We start from the raw sequence: 23,961 nt of genomic DNA, 5'->3' as shown, positions 1-23,961 counted from the left end.
ATCTCATTCTGGGGTGCATCAAACACAGCATGACCAGCCCATCAAAAGAGGTGATTATCCCACTGTATTTAGCATTGGTGCAGCCTCACCTTCAGTATCACGTGCAGTTCCGGGCCTGCCGTGGTTTGGCCCCAGCAGGCAGCTCTAGCCCCACACAGCCGCTCGCTCACTCCCCCCTCCACTGGGATGGGGGACAGATTCGGAAGAGTAAAAGTGAAAAAATTTGTGGGTTGAGATAAAGACAGTTTAACAGGTAAAGCAAAAGCCACGCAGGCAAGCAAAGCAAACCAAGGAATTCATTCACCACTTCCCATGGGCAGGCAGGTGTTCAACCATCCCCAGGAAAGCAGGGCTCCATCACGCGTAATGGTTGCTCGGGAAGACAAACGCTGTAACTCCAAAAGTCCCCCCTTCCTTCTTCCCCCAGCTTTATATGCTGAGCATGACATCACATGGTATGGAATATCCCTTTGGTCAGTTGGGGTCAGCTGTCCTGGCTGTGTCCCCTCCTAACTCCTTGTGCACCCCCAGCCCACTCACTGGTGGGGTGGTGTGAGAAGCAGAAAAGGCCTTGACTGTGTGTAAGCACTGCTCAGCAATAACTAAAACTTCCCTGTATTATCAACACTGTTTTCAGCACAAATCCAAAACACAGCCCCATACAAGCTAGTATGATGACAATTAACTCTATCCTAGCCAAAACCAGCACGGGGCCCCACAATTTCAGAAGGATGTGAAGGTCCTTGAATGTGTGCAGAGGAGGGCAACAAAGCTGGTGGCAGGGCTGGAAGGCATGTCCTGTGAGGAGCAGCTATGGACTTCAGGTTTGTATAGTTTGGAGAAAAGGAGGCTGAGGGGCGACCTCATTGCTCTCTCCAGCTTCCTGAGGAGGGGACCTGGAGAGGGAAGTGCTGAGCTCTTCTCCCTGGGATCCAGTGATAGGATGCGTGGGAATGGTTCAAAGCTCCACAAGGGGAGGTTTAGACTGGACATTAGGAAGCATTTCTTTAACGAGAGGGTGGTCAGCCACTGGAACAGGCTTCCTAGAGAGGTGGTCGATGCCCCAAGCCCGTCAGCGTTTAAGAGGCATTTGGACAATGCCCTTAACAACATGCTTTACCTTTTGGTCAACCCTGAAGTGGTCATGCAGTTGGACTAGATGGCCGTTGTACGTCTCTTCCAACTGGAACTATTCTGGTCTGGTCTGGTATGGCCTGGTCTATTCTATTCTATTCTGACCTATTCTATTCTATTCTACTCTGTTCTATTCTAAAGTCTCTTGCCCTAATTAAATACAAGGGAGGATGAACATGTGAGTCAGTACTACCAGCCTTGCTGTGACTTGGCCACACTGTGAGAATGCATGTGATATACTCCCATAGGAATTTGAAGGGGAAAATGTTTAGTGACAATTAAGACCATATTACTAAGGACAGCACAGTGATCTCAGTAATGTATGTTTTATTTGGGACATGGCTCTGGATGATTCTCTTGGAATCTCGTGGATTCTTTTAATGAGCTTGCCTTCAAGGCAAATTTTTTTTCTGTCCATGCTTCAGTTTTAGCTGAGATAATTACTAGCTAATAACTGTGCATCAGGCCAATGAGGAAGGAATTCACTCTGTGTGGTTAGTTACCCTCCTCATCACTCTGTTTTTTTGATGCTTGCTTTTAAAGTCCGAGGGTGTTTTTATCTGGTGTACTAATTATTGTCAAAATAAGCAGAGAATCTGCCTTGGGGAATGTGGGGGAAGAATTTATTGGAAAGTACCAGTATGAAATTTGAAACTTGGAAGAGTCAGGATGGTGACAAGGAAGATAATTATCATCAGATTTGCTCTTCTAATTCTCATGTATACATTGGGGAAAAATATAAGAAAAGACAACAGAAAATAGTTTAGCTTTTGTAAAATTGGAGTTCATAGGTTTGCTATATGACACTGTATAAGGTCTATGTTTCAGTAAACACCAAGTCATTGCCTCATTATTACCTGGCAGTCAGCAGGTAAATTCCCTGCCATGCAGTCATTGATGGATATGGCAGGACTAGTTTTAGAATCAATCACATAATATAATAACCAAAAAGCCTAGTTTTCTATACTGACCTAAGTACAGGGAGTATGTAGGTAGCTTGAGACTAGATAATGATTACTGAAATGCCATTGAGCAAATACATATGGCAGCCCGTCTATGAAAGCTCTGGATTTCATGGTCAATCAACAGCTATTAAAGAGATGACTGTAGTCCTGTCTTTACTGCATCATAGCACATTGCTTTTCTGATTTAGGACAAACTATACTAGAAGGTATTTTTTATGAAAGTAAAATAAATGCCGATGCCCGCTGAATTCTTCCAAAGGGAGACAACTTTCTATTATGTAAGTATCCTCTCGTGTTCAGGGCCATCAGATCTGGAATACCCTGCTACCAGGTGCTAATTCTTCAGCAGTCTAGTGATCTGTTCCGGATTCCGCCCCTCATTTCCCATGCTCAGAGGACAAGATAAGCCAAGCAAACACCAGCTGTGTCAGAGAGAGAAGAGGATGTGAAGCGGTTTCTTTGGTGGCTGGTGACTCAGAAGTGCATACTGCGGTCAAACGAAGGTTTGCAGTGGCCTTCAGGCCTGACAGCGAGAGGTATCCAGAAATATTGTGACAGGCAGCCCGCTCTGGAATACTGATGTCTCTGATGAGACCACTCTCATTTCTCTGGAGTTCCTTGGGATGGAAGGAAAGAGGGAAAAATAAAATTACATGATCTGTTTTTAAGTTGGGAGACACAAGAGTCTGGCATAACACTGCAAGTTTTGGATGTGTTTCAGTCAGTTTTCTTGCTGTCTGGATGCGTAACTAGCCATCTCAGAGAAAGTAACGACATGGGTCTCCCCTCTGACAGCAGAGAAGCTCTCTGAGAGAGGAGAAGATGATGGAATTTTGATCCTTTCTCAACTTAAGAGATTTTTTTCCCTAATTTACCTCTAAGATGAATAGGTACCAGACTGATGCACTGAAATGCAGTCAGATAAGTAAAAGCCAGGAAGCTATGTTCCATGTATGTGGATTTTCTGGATCATCCTAACTCCCTTTGTAAGCACATTGTCTGAGGGACCTTCAGCACTATTTTATTGCTCGTTCTGTCAAAAATGCCCTGCCATGGCATCACACCCTAGGCACTGTTGTATTACCAAGATGCAAGAGTGGTTTTTCTTTTTGGAGAAGAATTTTTAGCTTTTTTAGTTAAAAGTTAAGTGATGACTAAATATGTCTTGGACAGTTACTTGCAACTGCAGCCTAAGAGACAGGACTTCATAATTCAGGTAATCCCCTTCAGTTCCTATAGCCATGGGTAAGGTATGAGTAGCTAGTGTTACCCAAGGTGTTGTGTGTTGGCTCTATCTCTCAGCTGTGCTTTACTCTCGAAACATCAGAGATGACTCCATTTCCCCAGCCACAAATTGCTCAGAAAAGGGACTTACATTAATGGTTTTAATCATGATTACTTGATCTGCCTCCTTGGCTGCTTTTTCTGCAATTTTGACAGTCTCATTGTCCCAGTCAACAAAGTCCATGGCCATCATTCCTTCCACCACACTGGGGAGAGAGTAAGGGGAAGTGGAGAAGACAAACAATGAGAAGATGAGGAAGGAGGAAAAAAGAAAGGAAGGGGAAAAAAAGAAAAAGGAGAAGAGATTGTTAAAGTATCACAGTTGATAGATTCCTGCAACAAGGGAGCTCAACTTGACAGATCCAGATCCTCTTTCTTCCTTATCAGCAACATTTCATTTTCTTTATTTCTTTTATATTCATTTTCATTATCTCTTCCATTTACCATTCTTCATAGCTACATTTTGCTCTGATACCTCCAGAGACTCAGGACTCACTCTGAGGCCTCCTGCTTGAGTACATGCGCAACATACAAAATGTCAGGGTAGCCCATACAACTGGAGATGTTGTTACGAGGGTAGTAGAAGAGGAATGTGAGACACATCTCATTCATGGTGCTTGGCCCACCCTGCAAAGACACAAGGATGACTCAGAGGTCTGCTGAGACACAAGGAGGAGACTTTCTCCTCAGGAAAGCTCTCTTGTTCACAGCTCATGAAGATCCTGTATGGTGGAAAAAAAAAAAAAAAGAATTGATCTGTTTGAGAGTTAGAAACAGAGAATCAAAGTATCCTTTGACAAGAGTCTGATAAATAGGCTGCTCTGTGGTTTTATAACCTAAATCTGCTTATCCTCTCCTTCAGGAAGACTACCATATTTGTATTTCAATCTACAAGATCCCAAAATCTGAAACTTTGGAAAGTTCAACTAAAACATTCAGGGAATTAACTGAGTGTGACATCCAGATCAGAATTTTTCAGCTGATCCCTACTCTTGGATTGGGCCCAACCAAATCAAACAGTGTTGCTCTCTGTGACTATAAATTCTGTAATCCTCCTTGTGTCAAATCTTAGTTTCTTGTGCACATTTCTAGGTGCAATAATGTCATTAACTCCTCTGCATGTCATATGCTCTAAAATAAGTTATGAAGCTTGAGTATGACAATAATTGTTTATGTGTTAACTTCTGCAAAACTGACATCTGGTCTGAATAAGAAGAACTAAAAAGAACATCTTCGTGTTTTAAGAAGTCTGAATCAGATCCAGCTGTCAGATTATGTCAGTTTCTGTATTTGACTTCTGCCTGTCCACTACATCCAAATATTCAATGTTTGAAAACCAGCTCAGCTGCAAGTTTTGCTATTTGTACTTGACATTTTGGGGAAGAGTTAGCTTGTATGGTGTTAGATGCAAGATAGCTTTGGGATCTGTTCATAAGCCTATAACAGGAGAGTCCTACTGGAGAGCTGTAGAGCAACTGTGCAAGGCATGCCCTAGTATGTCTATGATATTATGTCTGACACAAGAATCACAGAATCACAGAATCACTAAGGTTGGAAAAGACCTGTAAGATCATCAAGTCCAACCATCAACCCAACCCCACCATGCCCATTAAACCATCTCCCACAATGCCTTGTCCACACGTTCCTTGAACCCCTCCAGGGATGGTGACTCCACCACTTCCCTGGGCAGCTTATTCCAGTGTCTCACCACTCTCTCAGTAAAGAAATTTTTCCTAATATCCAGTCTAAACCTCCCCTGGTACAACTTGAGACCATTTCCTCTTGTCCTGTCACTCGTCACTTGGGAGAAGAGACCAACACCCACCTCTCTGCAACTTCCTTTCAGGTAGTTGTAGAGACAAGCTTTTGCCAGGGCTGTATTTGCTTGGGGAAGAGGGATATGTCTGCTCAAATGATTTTAATGGTGATAAACTAATTTTAAAAGCAATGGAAGATTTGTAGGTAGAAAAACAAACTTACAAAAGTAATCCCTGACCGATCCAGTGTCTGAAAGTTGCATTCGACCAGGATCTCATCACCCTGGGGAACACAGTAGGTCACACCGTAAGAGCTGTACGGGCAAAGCACGTAAAACAACCGCTCGCAACACGGGGAACCAGGAGACTGTGTGAAAACAATGGGTCACAGCCTGAGGTGGAATGAAGGACAGAATATGTCAATGTGCTCTGACACCTCTGGTGCTCGCCACCTCCCCAGCCTGCCTGCCCACGGCTACATCCCAGGGGAGGAACGTACTGGTTTGATTATGAGGTTTTCCTTCATGTCCCGAATCTCCTGCAGTCTGAAGTCGTACTTATTGTCCTCACAGATGATCCCCAGCTGCTCACCATTGCTGGGGAAGACAAACAAAGGGAGAAAGTGATAATGTTTCCAGGGAGGGGTGTGGAATAACCGATTCCTGGATGAATTAAACACAGCCGAGAAAAATCCCCTCCAGAAATCGTGACTGGTCTCTTTTGTACCTTAATTCACAGCACGTATTTTCAGTGACAGTCCCAAACATACACTTGAAATTTCTCACTCAACCCTCTTTGGATTGGAGTCCAAATATGGACTTTTTACGTGTTCGTAGTCATTATGCGTTGAAACTTTTGCCTTTCAGATAACAGTCTGGGATCCCAGAAGTAAGAACTGCAATATTTGCATTACAAAACACTGTCCTAAAAAAAAAAAAAAAAAGACTCTCTGAGCCTAGCAGAGTAGAGTTGGCAGGCTCTTTAGGCCCTCCCTTGCAGATGCAGAAGTAACAAATGTGAATTCTTCCTTGCTCTTTCTACAGTGCTTTGTGATATTGCTTCTTAGGTGGTCTCTGCTCTGCTTGAGTGCTGCTTCTCCATCCACGTTACAGGTCCTTAGATCTTGCTAAGTACATCCACAGTGCACACAGCAAGGTGCCTCAAGGCACCCAGCCCACAACTCCTGGTGGCACACATGGCCAGGCCGTCCCAGGAGCTGTTGCACACCCTGCTTGCTTGTTGTAGGATAGCTTTGTGACTGCCGGCAGCTCGGAGCAGGCGAACTGGTAGGCTCACACCATCGTCCAGCTACACCTTATAGCAAAATGGGTTCTGGAGGGAGGAACTTGGCTTGGAGGCCAGGCTTCACAAAAGTTCAAGTCAAGAAGGAAGATGCTCTGTCACGTGGCACACAGTTTTTGTATACCATGCGACTTGCATAAAGAGCAGGAGCCAAAAGCTATTGCTACTGTCTGGAACAAAATAGCTCTGGCTAAGTCACTTGTACTGGCTATGTGTGACTTTTGGCCTGTGCTGGGGTATTCCGGATTTAACACCTAAAAAGGAGACAGGCCTGCCCCTAAATTGCTATCAAAGTTCACAATCTGCTATATTCTGCCAAGGTCAACCTCCAAAGAGTCCGGGGTCTCCACTAATTGGACAAGTGACTAAGAACAACATAGTTATCCTACATGATACAGGTGAAATCCCAGAAAAAAAATAGCCACCCCAACTGCTCACTGTGCCTGAATCATCTCTGTTCAGAAGGTCTTTCAAACACTTGACCTTCTGCTCTGGAGCCTGTGCTTGAGATGGCTTCAGGACATGATCCTAGCATGGTGGAGTCTGTAAAGGTCCTTTCTTGGATATATATGCTCCTCCTAATAAATTGAACTGTTGCCTTAGTCCTTTCTAGACTGATCTCAAGTGATTCCTAGACAGAACCTTCCATTTTCTTCTGAAGCATAAGGAAAACTCTCCTGATTATATCACTCCCTGCTACTTGGAGCATGTACTTGGAAGGTGCTAGCTGGTCAGATGGAGGGAGGCTCACTCCTCTTCTCTTGCTGTCTAGCATAGCAATCCAAGTATCAGGCCAATTTGGGCTGGAGATCACTAGCATTGAAACTGAGAGATGGCTTTGAAGCCAATAGGTTTTACTGATGTCTACTCTGCTCCTTTTCCAAGAGACAACCACATTTGCCAGCTGTAATGTGCTACTTCTGACAGGCACAGACAGGCGTAATTGGGGAGCAGCATATTCACAATGCACCTTTCAAGTTACAAAATCCTCATTCATTTAGCCTAGCTATAGCAGACCAAGTTTGTTTCCTAAGGTTCTTAGAAAGTTTTCCCCTGCTTTCGCCATGTCACAGTTAGGCAGCAGAGGCTGCTAGGTAAGTATTTTGCAGATACCACTGGCCAGAGAGGGGAAAATACTCATCAGACAATTGTGTTAGTCCCACTTTTCTGAGGTTGCCTTTGAAGGAGCTTCTAATCATTTGGCCCCATTCCTTGGCATGCTGGGGCGTGGGTAGAGAGGCACAGGGCCAGGATGTTTAAACCATGTTTGGTTGTAGGGTGCCATCGGTGTTTAAGGATAACTGAGGAAGGCCATGTTCAAGGGCAGATGTGCCATTTTTGAGCAATCTGCATTCTTCTGAATGATATTTCACAGGTGTGCTTAGAAGCCAAACTAGACAACATCTGCCCTGCTCGTAACTCAGCTTTGCATTGGTTTTGGGGGGCCAGGCACTCTCCGGTCTTCCACAGCTTGCCTACAGTGCAGTTCAGGTTCCCTGCATACCTACATAATCAACTCAGTATGTGTGGAGTTTCTGCAGAGTGAATCGGCGTGTGAGGCAGTATATGAGACAGTCCCTGGGTCTGGGGATTTGGTGTGGGAGCACAGACATCTAAGGACCAGGCAATGCCAAAGTTTCCCCTTGCCATTCTGGATGGAACTCACACCACACCATACAGAGCGTGCATCAGCAATGCCATGTAGACAGGCAGGGAAATCGATCTTGAAGGTGTCACAGCAAGGACTCTAAGATTAGAGTGTCGCTGCGACATCTCGGGCTACACCCATGTTGCTAAATATCATAGGATCATGGATTGTTCTCTGGCTCACTGGCACAGACTAAGTGTCTGTCTCCCTATAACTGTCTGCAGTGTGATGCTTGGCTTATGTTGGGTTATTCTGAAATTAGAAACCTAAGGAGGAGATAGGTCTTATACCTACACTACCAAGCACTTGGACCTCTGTGATGTCTCTTTGGCCTAAAGCACAATTATTTTTTAGTTCTGGGTTTTGTTTTGTTTTCAAATTCTAAGCGGCTGAAGTAATGTTCAAAAGCTATGTTGCAGATATTGGTATATCATATAGTATTGGTATATATTATAGCCAACCGGTATTGGCTATTTTCATAGCTTGAAACTGAGAATTCATGCTTCATGGGCTGGGGTGTGATCAGAGAGCACACAGGGGTGCTGAAGTTTTTAGTGTGGGAGGATGGTGGAGGAAACCAAAGCCAGTGTAGTTTTGCCCATGCAGCCCAGGGGAATCAGTACACGCAATCCCCAGAACCGTGCCTGTGTAGCCTGGGGGTGAGTCTGGTTAGCAGGACCAAGCTTTGCAAGGGCACCGTCTAGCAGCTGACTGGTGTGGATGAGCAGCAGTCCAGTGCTTGAGCTCACTGCCTGGACCTGTTTTATTTAACAGGAGGCACAGTCCAGGTCTTGTACTCTCTGCTCAGCTGACCCTTCTTTCCTGAGGAGCTAGTTCTTTGTACTACAACTCAGTCACTGCAGAGTCTCTTGTACTGACAGACAGATGGAGACTAACTTGGGAACATCATTCTCATCCACTCTAGCCCAAGAGGCAGGGACTGATCCTGTGGCATGGGCAGCAATACTGCGAGTTTGCTTCTCTTACCGGTATTGAGCAGCTTTCACTCCTCTGCCAGACAGGTGGGTGTGAAGCAAGTAGGCAAAGACATGCAGATCTGGAACCAGCATCCCATTCATCTGCAGTTCAAAACAAAGTAGGTCAGAGCCTGGCAGTCAGAGCTTAGCACTGTGTTTCAGGCCTGCCCATCAAGTCAAAAGCTTGATGGAACTCGTGTAATTGTCAGCTTAACATTTTTTTTTACAAAGGAGGTTTAAGCCCATTTCCTTACGTAGGTCACTACTCATTGAAAGGTTGCTCTGGTGAGCCTTTCTGAAAATTGCTCTTCTGGCTTTTGGTACTCTGGCATAATTGTCTGAGTTTGTGGTATCTCATGCTGGGTACTGTAAGCACATATTGCTGTCAGCTATGTAAAAAACAAATGCAAGGTACAGGAGAGGTAATAAGTTAAACATGCAGCTACATGAGCTCTAAGAAAGAGCAGATAATAGAGTAAAAGCAGAAATTATAAGACACCGACCAATGGGCCACTGAAAGAACCATCAAAATGTAAACCTTAAAAGGGTCAAAGAAAATTGATGAAAAGAAGAAAAACAAGATTACCTCAGGACTCGTAAAAGGGAGCAAACTTACGGGTTGTTCAAGGGGGATTGTGGGACTGAGTAAAACTTACGGGATGTTCTAAGTGGATCATGGGAATGTGTAAAATTTATTGTGGGATGCTTAGGGAAGAGGTCAAAGGTAGGGAAAGAGAGAAACAAACATGGGGAAATGAAGAGAGGAAGAGGAGAGTCCAGTTGTACTTAAGCAGACTGCTGGTCAGTGTGTTTGTCTGACCAAGCCTGGTACCTGATCACTGCCATCTTAAACTCTGTTCTTAATTTGTGAAGTGTGCTCTCTATACTGTGTATGAGTGTGTACCTGTGGTTTTGGGGTGGGATGATCCACTAGGGAACTTGAAGATGGGAAGACCCAAAGTCCAGGCCAGAGACCACAGAAAAGGGCCCTGGATATGGGCACAGATGCTGAAAGGATTTATGGTCTGGACCAGAAGTCGGAGAGACCAACAAATGTGATTACGTATGGGAGCTGAGTGAGTGACCGTACGGCTGTGTCCCTCTAGTGAACTTTAAGCCTGATTAGTCAGAGAGGAGGAAGAGGATCGGGTCACATGCATTGTCCATGCTCGTGTGGGCATTGTTCGTGCCTGTCAAGGTACTGTATTCCCATCTATGTTGATCTGTTTGTGACCAGCTGAGTCTGCTCTCTGGGTGTGTGTTTGGGTGGGTGGGTGGGGTGTCCTTATCATTGGAGTTTACCCCAGCCTCAGCACTGGCTGGGCCTGGAAAAGGGGAAAGTGGCAATCTCACATCTAGCAGTCCTGGAGAGGATAAATCCCCTGGATCCCACAGTCCACCGGAGCTGATTATTGTTAGCAGCCTCTTGGCTGTGTTTTGAGGGATGTTAGATCTCAGCTCTAGAGGTACCTTCTTGACCTGAGAGATAGCACCACATCCAGGTGTTCAAGGAACGTGTGGACGTGGCACTGCGGGACATGGTTTAGTGGGCATGGTGGTGTTGGGTTGGTGGCTGGACTTGATCTCACAGGTCTTTTCCAACTATAGTGATTCTGTGATCCTCCCAGTCGAGTACCTGCCTTCCTGCACCAGTACCACACACCTGTGGTAGGACAAAGGCCTCTTGGATGTGGTGGAGCAAGCTCCCTTGGTGATCTTGGGAAGTCACTACATCCTTTGGGTCTGTTTCCCTTTCACTTAGATGGGGGGAATGGGTATTGGAGCCATGGTTCTGCTATGCTTACACAGCCCTGCTAATGCTCTTGGGCCAAATCTTTGATCTCTTCCGAGCAGTTCTATTGGAATAGATATCCATTTTGCAACACGCAGAAATGGAGGCTAAAATGGCACCCTGCACCAAATAGTTTTTGGACATGTCTAAAGCAAGATGAAAAACCAAAGCGGGAAAGATCAAGAAGGATTTCATATGGCTTTCCCCATACTCACTTCATCAAACTGGCTGGAATTGCAAAGGCCGTAGGATCTGTAGGATTCTGCTCCAGGAGGAATGAAATGCACAGGGAAAGTGAAGATGCCTGTTTGCAGAACCCCCACATCATATTTCCGTAGCTCCGGCGTATAGTAGATTCGTAGCCCTGAGCTGTCTATCAAGCCTGTCAAAGAAAAATGACCACTCCTTCAGCAATGACTCCAGCGACATCAGAACCGGTGCCTGAAGCAGCAACACATACAGTGTTTCTTTCCCAGTCACAGGATGGGAACGGGCACAGATTAACAGTGAGGCTTGCTTATAGTCTCAGACAATTCCCATAAAATCACTCTACACTTTTGTTTCCCCTTCTGTAAAATGATAGCAAATACCATGGTGGCATTCCTCATCACACATCATAAGGACTGAGTGCTGGAGGTCATGGTGGAAGCCTGAGGTGGGATTATTAGGCTCTCAGGACTTCATCCTGATCCATGATACAGCTATTTCTCCTGCAGCCACTCTGTCCCTTCCCACTCTGCTCCTTTTTCCCATGATGCCCACATCTCCCTGAAGTTTTCCTTAACACTCCCACTAATATCACAGCAGGAAGATGTGCTAAGCTTTTTCAATGGCAAGATGCATCTAATCTAAGCAGGTGTAACTATCAGTGTCTCTAAAGTTAGTTTAAGTTCTTCCTAATGGGAGCCCAGTCCAGTTGACTCTTACTGGTGTGAAGGTTGTGCTGAGCAACATATGAAAGGATTTAATGCAAAAGCAGGTTTCTAAAAGGCATATAGATGAGGCCTGAGACTGCCATCCTGAAGATGTTCTTTGTCAGACAACTGCCCGGCATTACCCACCTGGTAACAAGTCAAAATTGCTGTAATGGATTTCTAGTCGGACGTACTGAGGGTCCCAAGGTGTCCCTATGGAAACTGCAGCTTCATCTGGAAATTGGTAAGACTAAAGAGGAAGAGGAGGAAAAAAGTTATATGGAGTAGTTAGTTTATAACACTTCTTTGTTTTTTCTTGATCAAAAACTTACAAAAAGGAAGTTTTTATTTTCTCCCATTTTTGAATATTTATTTAGACATTGTTGGAAATTTCCACAAAATGTTGTGGGAAATTCTGTCCATTCCATTTCTTTTCCTTCTGCATTGGAACAAGGAAGAATTTTCAAAATTTATTTTTCATTTGTCCTTTTGATTGGTTTAATTTTAATTTTTATACTGTAATTAATAGGAATTTTTTATAGCATGTGTACACTCTTGCAGCAAATTTCATATCAGTATCGGCACTGCGTAATATAAAATCTGAATAAAATTAGTATAAGAGTTTTGCCTAAAACTTAACTCCTTCCTCTCTCCATCCCCGTGTACATGCATACTATAGAAATACAAAATAGAGTTTGCTTTGAAAGGCACAAGATAGATGCTAAAATTTGTGCAGCACTGACTTCTAACTAGGCCACTCAGTTAGGAGCACCAATTTCACTGAACTTTTAATTTTATTTTGCTGAAAAAGAGGCAGAGCCAGAAGGAAAAAAAGCAGAAAGCAGGTACACTTCTTTCTGTTAGGCAAGACTAGCACAAGGAGAATTTTGTGAAATTAATGGCAACATTATCAAAAGGTCAGAATGAAAGCCTTAGTATGTGACGTATAAAACTTGTTTAATGCCGGTATGATAATAACATACACACATACGCAGAGTATCGACAACGACATAGAACTGGCCAGCATCACCTGATGCAGCAGACGTAGAATTGAGTGGGGACAGTGTGAGGAGACTTCCCCAGTTTGTTCGGCCCTGCAGGACCGTGGGGTCTGACTGAACATGCTGACAACAAGGGTGCTACTGTTCATAACAAGAAATGGGGAAGGGAACGGGACCTGCAGACTCACCTCTCCTCCAACAGCCCAGCCCACAAGCACCTGAGAGCACAGGGCAAAATCTGGATTGGCCCCATAGCAATCATCTATGCCACTGGGTAACGGGCTGGCGTTGCCACAGGCGTAAACAAGAATATGATGAATCAAGGTTATTTTGTGGGGTGTTATTACAGGTTCGAACTGTAACCGAAAGAAAAAGCCAAAAAAAGTTATTGTCAGCCCTAAAATATTTCTTTCCCAGGCAACCAGAAAGAGCAGTCAACCATAGCTTGGGAAAACAGATGTAATCTGATTCACGAAACGGATGGTAAACTGGATGGTGATCTATCGACTCATTTTGGTATGCACCCAGCAGAGTCCATTTCTCCAGAAAGGATTTGCACCTTCCTCTAAAGCACCTCTCTTTAATCAGAATCACAGGGGTGTCGTTTGATCTGCTATGTTGAGCAGTGTGGTTCCAGACTAGAAATGTAAATAGTTTACCTCATACACCATTATCTTGACTGTAAAGCAAGATAAGAGACCTTGATCTCACGTTCGCTATAAATCAGTGCTCCCCTCAGTTGTGCCAAAAGCACTATAATCAAGACAGTTTAAAATAAACCCCACAACTAACCTGGATCTGATCGTTAGCCACTGAACTTTTTACCACAAGAACTGATAAACTCCTGAGTTTGTTCTGTAGGATTACCTGTTAAATTCTTCTTTTTTCCAGTCCATGCAAAATCTTCCTTATGAAATTTTGCCTTATGCCATTGCAGCAGAACATCTGTTTTTAAACCTTCAGAACCCATCAAACTAAGAAGGGTTGCTTGACCTTGAAGCAAAGTTATGGTAATTTGAGAAGTAAGCTAGGCTTGCTTTGGAAAGTTCCTGTTTCTTTTCTTTGCACTTTTTTGCACATTCAGTCTTGAAAACAGGACTGCAAAAATGTTAGGTTTGCTTTTTAGACAATTATTCTTCGCAATTTCCAAGGACAAAGGCAAAAGTCCTTTCAAATATAGAAAATTGTGGAGGCTGCCTTTGCTCTCAAAGACACCGATAGGTAACATGGCCTGAGCTCACTACACTGAGACATCAGACTTGTAGCAAGGTTTCTTCAGCTGTACATAAAGATGAAGGTACTTCCAAAGCTAGAACCAAGACAGAGCTTATCTCCGCACAAGGCAGATGAATTAGCTGGCTCGTCCCAATGGCACTGAAGGACAGGTGGAATGCTCCCAAATTTATACTAAAATGCTGTAAAAGACAGACTTGTATGCATGATTGAAGGAGCAAGTTTGTCCTGTCCTTTTTTCCCCCCAGTAATACAGCCTGCAAGCTTACCTTGTAAATATGGTGTTTCTGCTTGACCATGGGCAGTGGGATAAAGGTACAGGCATACTTGGTCTCTTGAGCTGGAACGGCAAACTGGAAAAGAAACAGACACACGAGACACCTGAAGGTTCCCCGGGCAACTCACTAAGGTACACGGGGAATTGGAGAATGACAGAATCACAGAATCACTAAGGTTGGAAAAGACCTGTAAGATCATCAAGTCCAACTGTCAACTAACACCACCACGTCCATTAAACCATGTCCCACAATGCCTCGTCCACACGTTCCTTGAACAAGCCAAAGGGAGGCAGTGCAAGGAGAATAAGACCCAGAACTGGAGGGGGCGGGAAGGAGGATGCATTTAGCAAGCAACTGCTTGGTTTTTGATAATGAGTGAGATGAGATGAGACTGCATTCTGGTGAAGGGCAAACACGTGTCAGCTCCACCAGGTCTTAAATTCTTTTACTTTCAGATTTTTTTCTGGTTTTTTTCCAAAAGGGAATTGCATTACCAACTTGCCTGTTGCAACATGAACTGAGCGTAGGAAACATCCATCCAGTTCAATCAACATTTTTAATTGCTAGTTGTCTGGAGTCACAAGCACAACACATGATAGCACTAATCACACAAATCTTTACATAAAAATAGTGCCCCTTTTTACTACAGAATATTGCCCATGCTGATCAGCAGATTCTGTTTCATCTTGAGTGAGTGCTGACTGTGTGGGCTGATGCTGTTTAAAGAGGGAAGGTGTTAATGCAATACCACACTGAGCTGGTACTTTTGGACTCGGTTTGACAAGGCTGGTGCATGTACCACGAGGTGATGCTAACGAGGGGCTCCTGCTCTCCTGGTAAATCCTTATATCTGACACCGAGATGCTGCGTAAGTTAATACTGGAGGCAGCATGCACAGTAGTGTGTATTGTATTTTCTGACCTCTTAGCCAGACTCGTCACAGAGCGTTTAAATGTATACCCATTATTTTTCTTCTCTGTGATATTGTGTAGTTCCCACAAAACTAAGATGGGAATCAGTAAATATCTTCAGTATATTATGGATATTTTTATATGGGTCTATATGGATGGGACAATAGCCCTGTATACATAAATGCCTGAGTTAATAATGATATTGCAATTCAATAGCACCAGAGCGTGTCTTTGGCTCCTTAAACTCTAGTCAAGGGAGCAGGCTACACCTTACAGTGTTTTCCTAACAAGTAAGCCCTTTGACCTCCACACAGCAAACCTTCCCTTCTCACGTCATTCCCACTCTTGCCAGCTCTATTTGCATGTTTCCAAGATCAGCCATGTCCATTTTTCAACCTGTGCAACCCAAAGGTCCAGCATGGTCATGATCAACTTTGCAAAGAAAGGCAGAAGAAGGGGAAATTTTTTAACATGTCAAGTAATGCTCTTATCCCATACTTACATTGTCCAGCCTCAGGTCATAGGTGAAGAATATTTTGGGGTCAGTTGAGTCAGATGGGCCTCTGTACCTCAGCAAGAAAAGAGATTTGGAAAATCTTTGGCCTTTAAAGAATTGGACTGTGTCATCCATGCCAAATGCAGTAACGAGGCGTGCTGTGTCCATCTGTAATGGGAGTGTTTCATTGGAAAAATCTCCTTCATTCCTTCCCATCAACCACACACGCAGGTGTTCACCCCACATCGTATGCCTTATATCACTACACATCTATTAAAATGCAATTCACATACTAACCATGTGCAATTAAAAGTCACCTAAAATGATATAACTGTGCGTATTTGGTACATACCCAGCCACTCAGACAACATGCCAGAACATACAACAGAAGGTAAGCAGTGTAACGCACAAGATTTGTCTTGTCCAGACAGAGACATAGTGGGTTTTTTCCCAAAGAGAGGGTGCTGGCTAGAAAAGACACAAGGTAAGCTGTACCCTGTCGTTTCACACACTTTATTAAAGCATGCATGAATTTGAAGTGCTGGTATGTGAAATGAAAGAAAGCTGAAAAAAAGACTGTGAGGGGTTTGATAAAGATTTCAGAACCTGCATCACTTCGTGTTTAAATGTTTAGATACTGAGTGTCTAGATATTGTTCTAGCTGTGGGATCTGTACAATGATGCTAAAGATCAGATTTTCAGATCTTTGTAGATCCTAGAGCAAGCAGATGCAGTTCATTTATCTGTATATACCTTTAATGCACTTTGGGCAATTTTTACAAAGAATTACTAAAGGACTTACACAAAAAGCTAACAAAACTGTAGTGCCCTGATTCCCCATTAGCAGCTACTCTTGAGCATGGATGTGCTCAATGATCTGCCTGGATCTGCCCCATCACATAAGGACAGCAGTAGGTATGGAACACTGTAGGTTCTTCCCATTCAGAATGGGATTATATTTCTTTCAATTAATAAAGGTCATTAAGAAGCCTAGTGACTACAAAGGCATCTAACCAGTCATTTGCACATGTATTTGAACTCTGGAAAAATGGTGAATGTACACCTAAGTCTGGACAAACATTTTTGAGCAGGCTAAGCCTTGGATAATGCTGATTTACCCAGAGATCCCTCAAGTAAAGGTGAAATGGTGTAAACAGTGTCTATATAAGCAGAGTTCTGAAATTGTGTGCATTAGTGTGCTTGTGAACCTTGGAAAAGCATATTTTTGAAAAATCTCTGACTTAAAATACCAGTTCGGGTTGGCCAAGTTTTTAATGTCAGTCCATACCAGCATGAAGGTCTTCCAAGAGAGAAGGACTGAGATTATGAAAGCATTCTGAATTTTCTAAACATAATTCTTACCAAAATACTGCCTTATATCACGCAAATACCAGCTTTATCTCCCGTACTAGATTGGGTTTTTGTATGTGGCAAATGAGAGACAGAGAAACGAGCAGGATTTTGAAGCACTGTATTCAAGCTTAAGAATATGTTGAGATTTATATCTTCCCAATTCTTTGATGAAAAACATTATAAGAAAACATCAATGACATCAAAATAGTGCCCTTGAAACGGGCATTATAAATGTGGCCATATGGTTCCATATTTTTCTTTATATTCCTGTTATCGTACTGCTGTGAGAAAAAAACTGTCATTCTCAGATCTGACCTGAGGGATCTGGGAATACAGTGGGACATGAGAGCAGGTTTGTTTGGCATGTTGCTTGAGCAACCCCCTTTCTTACTGTGATATCCAGGTCATTTGGGTCACATGTCCGGAGATGGCGTTTGAACAGCATGGTGGTGGAGGTCTCATTCTCTGTTACTGACAGCAGCTGATAGTCCTGGCTCTCATCTTCCTCAAGGGTTGCCTCATCTACCACATGACAATCCTGGAAAAGGAACAGTGGTCAAAGAAAGAGAGAGAAGAGAAGAGCTTCCTACACTCCAAGAAGTCATGCTTCTCAGTACCCCTGGTAGGACCTGAGTAATTATCAAAGCATTTCATTGTGGGACATGGTTTAGTGGGCATGATGGTGTTGGGTTGATGGTTGGACTTGATGATTTTACAGGTCTTTTCCAACCCTAATGATTCTGTGATTCTGTGATTCTGCTATTCTCCAAAAAGCTTCTCTGCTTTCCCTGGAGATTTTCACAAACCAATTGAAGAGAACTCACGTCCAGTCCCTGCTATGTCCAGCTGCTCAAGGAAAGAGCAGCCCCTGGGACCCATCAGCCAGAGGATGGCCTGGATAGGATGGATCCTAGAAGATCTTCCCTGCTCCCGGAGTGACCTGCTGCACGCTGGGACGTTTTAGCACATCTGGCTCAACCACACAGTGTGGGAAGTAAAATAAGCCCTGTTGAAAAGCAGAGGTAGTTCAAAAGTAAAATATTTTGGGCATACCAAAGCTTCTACTCTAACGCTTAGGTTTTCCGTACCACCTGGAACCTGGGCCTGGTTGTGGATGTGAAGCTTTCCTAGAAACTACAAACTAACCAATGGCTTTAGCAGCGTAGGCATAGAGAAAAAGACAAATAATGCATGACTGAGGCTATCAAATGCAATTGTTACCCAGTAAAAAGGCACAGAAACATGAGGCAGAGTTTGAAAAGCATCTAAATGTCTAGTTCTTACAGAAATTCCACTGGGAACAGAATGGGCCACAGTAAGTGCTGCTATGAAAATACAAAGTCAAAAGGTAGGACTGTACCCACAGCTGCAGAAAAGGAAGAAGGATAAAAAGGAGTAAAGCTCCCAATTGACTGTCTGAGATTGCATCATATTTTTGTGGCAAAGGAGTTCAAATGACCAGAAAGGAGAAGGCAGTGGCTGCAGACGGGATGAAAATCTCTCCAAGAGAAACCTGAAACATAATAAAGCAAATGTCTCCTTAATGTATAGCTGTTAAGTGTTACATTGAAAAATTTTGCTGCAGTACTCAGCTTTAGAGGGATAAGAGAGAAGAGAAAAATTTTACTGCACAACAGTCTGGTCAAGGAAGAATATTTTTATGTGAAATCCTTCCTGGTATTTTTCCCTCCCATCTCTATTCCTTTAAGTGATTATTTCAAAACCTGCTTACAGCTTTTGCTAAATTTCCCAGTATATCTCCTCTAATGTTCTTTCTTCTTCTTGAATTTATCCATGAATTTGGACTTCCAGAATATTCTAAGCAATTTTTCTCTAACCCAAATGCTCTATTTACAGAGGGACAATTCATAGTTTGAAAATACAGCTTTTGTTTTCCTACTGTTTTGAAATACCTGTGGCACTCTTTCATTAAAAGATCAAAATTCAAAGATAAGTAGTCTGCAAATGAGCTACTTTGAAATAAATAAAATGTTTAAAATTAAATATACCTTATGAAAGAGGAAGGCAGTAAACAGCTGAAAAAAACCCCATCTTTGTGAAAACAAGCCTTTTTGGCTATGTTTTCACCCATTGGACATTAATCAGATAATGACTCTGTTATGGTTGTAGTAAAGAGGAAATTTAAAACAAAACCCAAGGATGCGAGAGAGAGTTAGAAGAAGAATGCAAATGGAAAACCCCACTTAAACTCCATTTACAGTAACTAGCCTATTTTTCCTTCAAACTGTCTGTTCCACAGGATCAATGGACGTGATATACAGCCTACCGAGCAAATGTGGGGTTTTGTGGTCATTAATGTGTCTGCTTACTGGAATGTCTCCAGACCTAAATAACTGGGAGATATTTTCTGATACGTAAAAAAGTTGAAAAAACCTAAAACTTTTGTGGGACCAAAATTATTTTCTAACATAAAGAAAGAGTTTCAGCTACTCCTGCAGAAAAACATTAAAAATGTTGCATATCTCTTCTGAAAATAATGACATGTTTAATATTTTTGAAAACAAACACTTCAGTTTTTCCTTTCAGGAGGTTCTTTTAGGAGAAATTAAATGCTTTGAGTTTACCTCAAAATCACTTTTATAAAAACCATCATTAAAAAATAAAGAACAAGCGTTTCCTCTAAATTGATCATAACTTTCCCCCGTAGTCATTCACAGCCAAAAATTCTCTGTCTCTGTCACAATCACAAAAATATTTCAAAACTGGGTATTACAAGAACGGTTTTGCAACCAACTAACGATCATAAGTAAGGCTCACTACCTCACCCCCTCCAAGGTTCATCCATTTGAGACAAGCACCAAGATATATTTCATGCAAAACACATTTTACTGTTGCGTGAAAAGGGAACTGAAAACAGCTGGGTGAAATAAAACCACTCTGACTGGCAAACACTTCATCAGTGTAAACTCTTTTTCTTTCTGTATCTGGATAACATTAAACTGCCTCTTTCTCTTTCACGGTTAAAACGAAACAATAAGCTGGGTTTTTTTATTTAGCACCCTCAGTGGCATTTTGTTCCTCTAAACTCCAGCTGGTTTAACATCAGGCATCTATCCTTAGTGGTTGCCTTTACAGACAATGGAAAACAGCAAGTCCCAAGGATGTCCTATCCTATTCCTAAGAGAGACATTTAAGCCCCTCAGCAAGAAGCAACCTTTGGAGGTGAACATGTCTCCACTTACTAGAGAGGAAACCAAGTAAATTAACCTTTGAAGAACTTCCGTGAGGGAAAAGACGTGAGTTTCACATCTGACTCTGGGCTGAACTGACCTCTGGTTTGGATGAATCAGAAGTTACCCTCCCAGCGGCCTCTTCTAGCTTCATGGTAGCTGATTGCTTCGGTCATATCTAATTGATTCTGGCTGTGGTTTTGACTTGCAGTTGGGATCGGTTTATTTGCCTAAACAACATCATCTAGTCCCATCTGGGATACCATAGGGTATCTCAGGTAGCTGCTCGGGGCTAGCAGGCATGAGACAGGACCTGCAGAAGACCTGGGCTCTTCTGGACTGTCAGTCAGAGGCCATGCCAACTAAGGATCTCAAATGGCCTTGGACATCTACCTTTAGCCAGCTGAACCCATTTGCTTTCAAGCCAATATACTTGCAGCATGGCCCTTGGCAAAGGGGGATGCAGAGGAAGTCTTTTCAACTTACGGAGAAGTAGATGCTGCCATTTGGGAAGACACCTCCTATCACAATGTCAGATCCAGGCAACTCTCCGTGAGGGCTGAATCCAAATGCCACCCAGCCAGTTGTAGGGACCTGCAGCTCAAACGTCATCAGCTCCTGTTCGTCATGGTCCCAGCGGAGGTAGACCGTGTTTGAAGGATCCAGGAAGATGGAGAAACGCAGCAGCGGAGGTGCAGGCTGACCAGAACAAAAGCATGGGAGGAACAAGAGGAAGAGCATACCCTTGATTCTTGAGAAGAGCACTGCCATCATCAACAGGACCACTGCAATTTCTGAGCCTTGCTGATACCTTGGGCACCTATTCTGCTTTGAGGGGCCCAGTTTATATGGAAGTACATGAGGCTGGGCCTATTGCCAGAAAGGAGGAGTGGAAACCGACTGTTCTGTATCCAATTTAATATGTAGGAAAGATCAACACTTTACATAATATGTCCTGGCACCCTGCCTCAGTGAAACCATACTAGGCCATCCCATATACATCTTAGAACATTTCAAAGAGCTGTTTTGTACTACACAACCAAAAAAAGCAACGAAGTGTTTACCTCCCACCCAGTACTCCTCAGGGTGGGTGAATGCTGGCTCTCCTCACCGAGGAAAAGGGGCTCTTCTGACCAACTTGCCTTTCTGTTGCAAATGCTGAAATGAACCCTGGCTATGCCACCCAATTGTCTGGTGTGATGATTATTGGCGAGTTAGTTGGGAATGGGCTGGTGAGTCTCAGTGCCACGGCTTATCAGAGGACACTACTGTGGCATGTAAAAAGGGCTCCTGGACTGTAGTGGAATAGTACAATAAGAAAAATGCCTTTGCTCCATGCACTATACATCGGTGGGAATGAGTGGAAAGAGAAAAGGGCATAATTTGTTGCCCTGCCTAAGACCATTCAGTGTAATGCTATGAAAAACAAACAGCCTCAGCAGGTTTCCAGCCAGTTCTGCCGGGAAGTGCCTTGTGCGTCTCATCTCCAATTTGCCCAGTTGCATAATCCAGTACAAAACATAGCCCGGGTATGTGGATTTTGAAGGACATGGTAGTTTATTCCTATCTACTTGCTAGGAAAGCCTAGAAAATGCCATTTGTATTAATCTGCTGAGACAAGTGCTCACAGAACAGATGAGTAATAGAGAAGGAGAGGCATCTAATCTGATCTCTAGGGACAGGGCTTAAACAGATCAAATTGCATACAGATTGCTTGAATCCCAGGTTAGTTTGTTGACAGTCCTGCTGTAGACAGCAAGTATATTTGTGGTTTCTTTTGTGAATTGTGTAATACAATGCCAACATTTTAAATTATCTCTGCTCCAGAGAGGCCCAAGACACTGTTCTAGGGGCACAAGGCAGAGGTGGGGGATATGGTAATGCAAAGGGAGTATTTCAAGGACAGCACAGGGATCAAAACTGAGGGACTTCAGCCCCTCTGTGGGGAGAACCAAAGACAGAGTTAATGATGAAGGTGGGGAGGGAAAATCGGAAGGGAATCTGCATGGCTGCATTAGGGTGCTTTGCAGAGCTGCTGGTGTGAGAAATTTTCACCGTTGCTAGTTCTCCACTCTTTCAAGCAGAAAATCCCTTTCTCACATGGAGAGGAACGTGAGATTAGGGGGTGGAACTGAGACACTGCTGGAAGACATGACTATCCTGGGATTACAAGGAGGGATGGTTTAGCTGTGTGACAAAGATTAGAATTGCATGGTTTCTTTGATGGAGCAGGATGTGGTGTTTGCGTGCCACTGCGGAGGGGCGTGGGGGAGATACCCAGGAATGGGAAGATACCACAGAATGGCAGTGAGCAACATGCCAAAGAAGATTATAAAATTATAGATGACCTGAGTAGAAGGAAGAAGATAAAAACTCCTTTCCTTTAGAAAACTAAGTGCTCATACAGGAGCCAAGTGTGAAAAGAAAGAGGAGAGTCAGAACCACGGGGTGCAATGGCACCCCTGAGGATCTGCCTCAGGCAACAGACAGAGACACAGAGGGAGAAGAGGAAAGCAGTGATGTTTCACTGAGATTTCTCTTTGGGGATTACGACGATGTACAACAAATTCGGGACATAGAAAAGAATGAAAATGCTATGCCCAGCACTCTTCTGAAATGAGTCTGAAGGCTCCACTGCTAAAACCCTTTGCTGGCAGCACACACGTGCCCGGACAGACAGCCAACTCCAGCCCCCACGTTGCCCCAGCTCAGCAACTCCCTGTTGCAGTGCAGGGTAGGAAGCATAGGATTCCTGTTACAACCAGTTGAAGCAATATCAGTATTTCATTTCATAATAGTTGACTTTCTGTTGAAGTTATTTAACACCTTTTCTTGTTCTTTTAGGCCAATTTTTAACAAAATACTCCATTTTTCCCCAAAAGAAAGTCACAGAGTCTTGTTTTGGAAATGTGGAAAGAAATGCAACCGTCACCTCAGAGAACGCAAGCTACAAAAAATGGATAGCCAGTCAAAGGGATTTATTTATGTTGCCTTCATGATCAGCGGCAGAGGGAGCCTAGACTAACTTAGACCAAACAACTATTTTTTTAAATGACTTAACTGGCACAGAATGAATCCAAAGTGCAGCATTTCTATACCCTTTAAACTTCTTCTCATTTTTTTTTTAGCATAAAGCTAATCACTCATTTTGATACATGTAGTTCTAATCCCTCCAAACTCAAACTTAGTGTGAATAACCTCAAAATCTTGCTGAAGACACTCACTAGCTGTGAGACTTTTAGGGTAGGATTTAATCTGAGAGTAACATGCCTGGGTATATAGAGGTCTAAACATATTCAGGTGCATCCCTTTTCATAAGGTGCCAGCAGAGCCCTGAATTAGGAGACCTAATTCAGTTGCCCACACATAGATGTCTAGTGCTGTTTGAAATGCCCACTTGTATTTCACCTGGCCTCACTGGCAGCTCCAGGAGGGTATGGGTGTCCTGCCATACCTGTCTCACCTCTGTCAGCTCCATGTGGGTATCTTCAGTCACTAGGCCATCTAAAATAGCAATTTATGCATGTGTTAAGGCAACAGATTCATGCCTGCAGTGATGATAAAGAGCCTGGACAACGGATTTATAGCTCCTCAAAACGAGGGATTAATGAGGGAGAAAGGCAGCGTTTTAAAAGCAGCTATTTCTGCCAGTGTTCATGTGCAAGGACAGTTGCAGAACAGTTCATGTGCAAGACAGTTGCAGAAGAAGCCTACCTCTAATAATT

General features: G+C 43.3%; 1 protein-coding gene across 1 annotated transcript; it reads right to left on the bottom strand.

Annotated features, from left to right (window-relative positions):
* Window positions 1-3,408: 3,408 nt before the first annotated feature.
* On the bottom strand, window positions 3,409-23,714 carry LOC104258025 (putative DBH-like monooxygenase protein 2). The gene is made up of 13 exons (XM_009812976.2): window positions 23,691-23,714; window positions 20,723-20,935; window positions 17,437-17,583; window positions 15,699-15,860; window positions 14,277-14,360; window positions 12,963-13,130; window positions 11,921-12,023; window positions 11,075-11,241; window positions 9,078-9,169; window positions 5,640-5,736; window positions 5,364-5,423; window positions 3,880-4,010; window positions 3,409-3,589 (listed from the first exon to the last, which is right to left on the bottom strand). Exons 1-13 carry the CDS (start codon window positions 23,712-23,714, stop codon window positions 3,409-3,411), a joined length of 1,629 nt encoding a protein of 542 aa, XP_009811278.2.
* Window positions 23,715-23,961: the final 247 nt, after the last annotated feature.

Source organism: Gavia stellata, chromosome 4, assembly GCF_030936135.1.
Source record: "Gavia stellata isolate bGavSte3 chromosome 4, bGavSte3.hap2, whole genome shotgun sequence".
Classification (NCBI taxonomy): domain Eukaryota; kingdom Metazoa; phylum Chordata; class Aves; order Gaviiformes; family Gaviidae; genus Gavia; species Gavia stellata.
The sequence above is the reverse complement of the archived record's forward strand: the minus strand, read 5'-3'. Positions and strand labels throughout refer to the sequence as shown.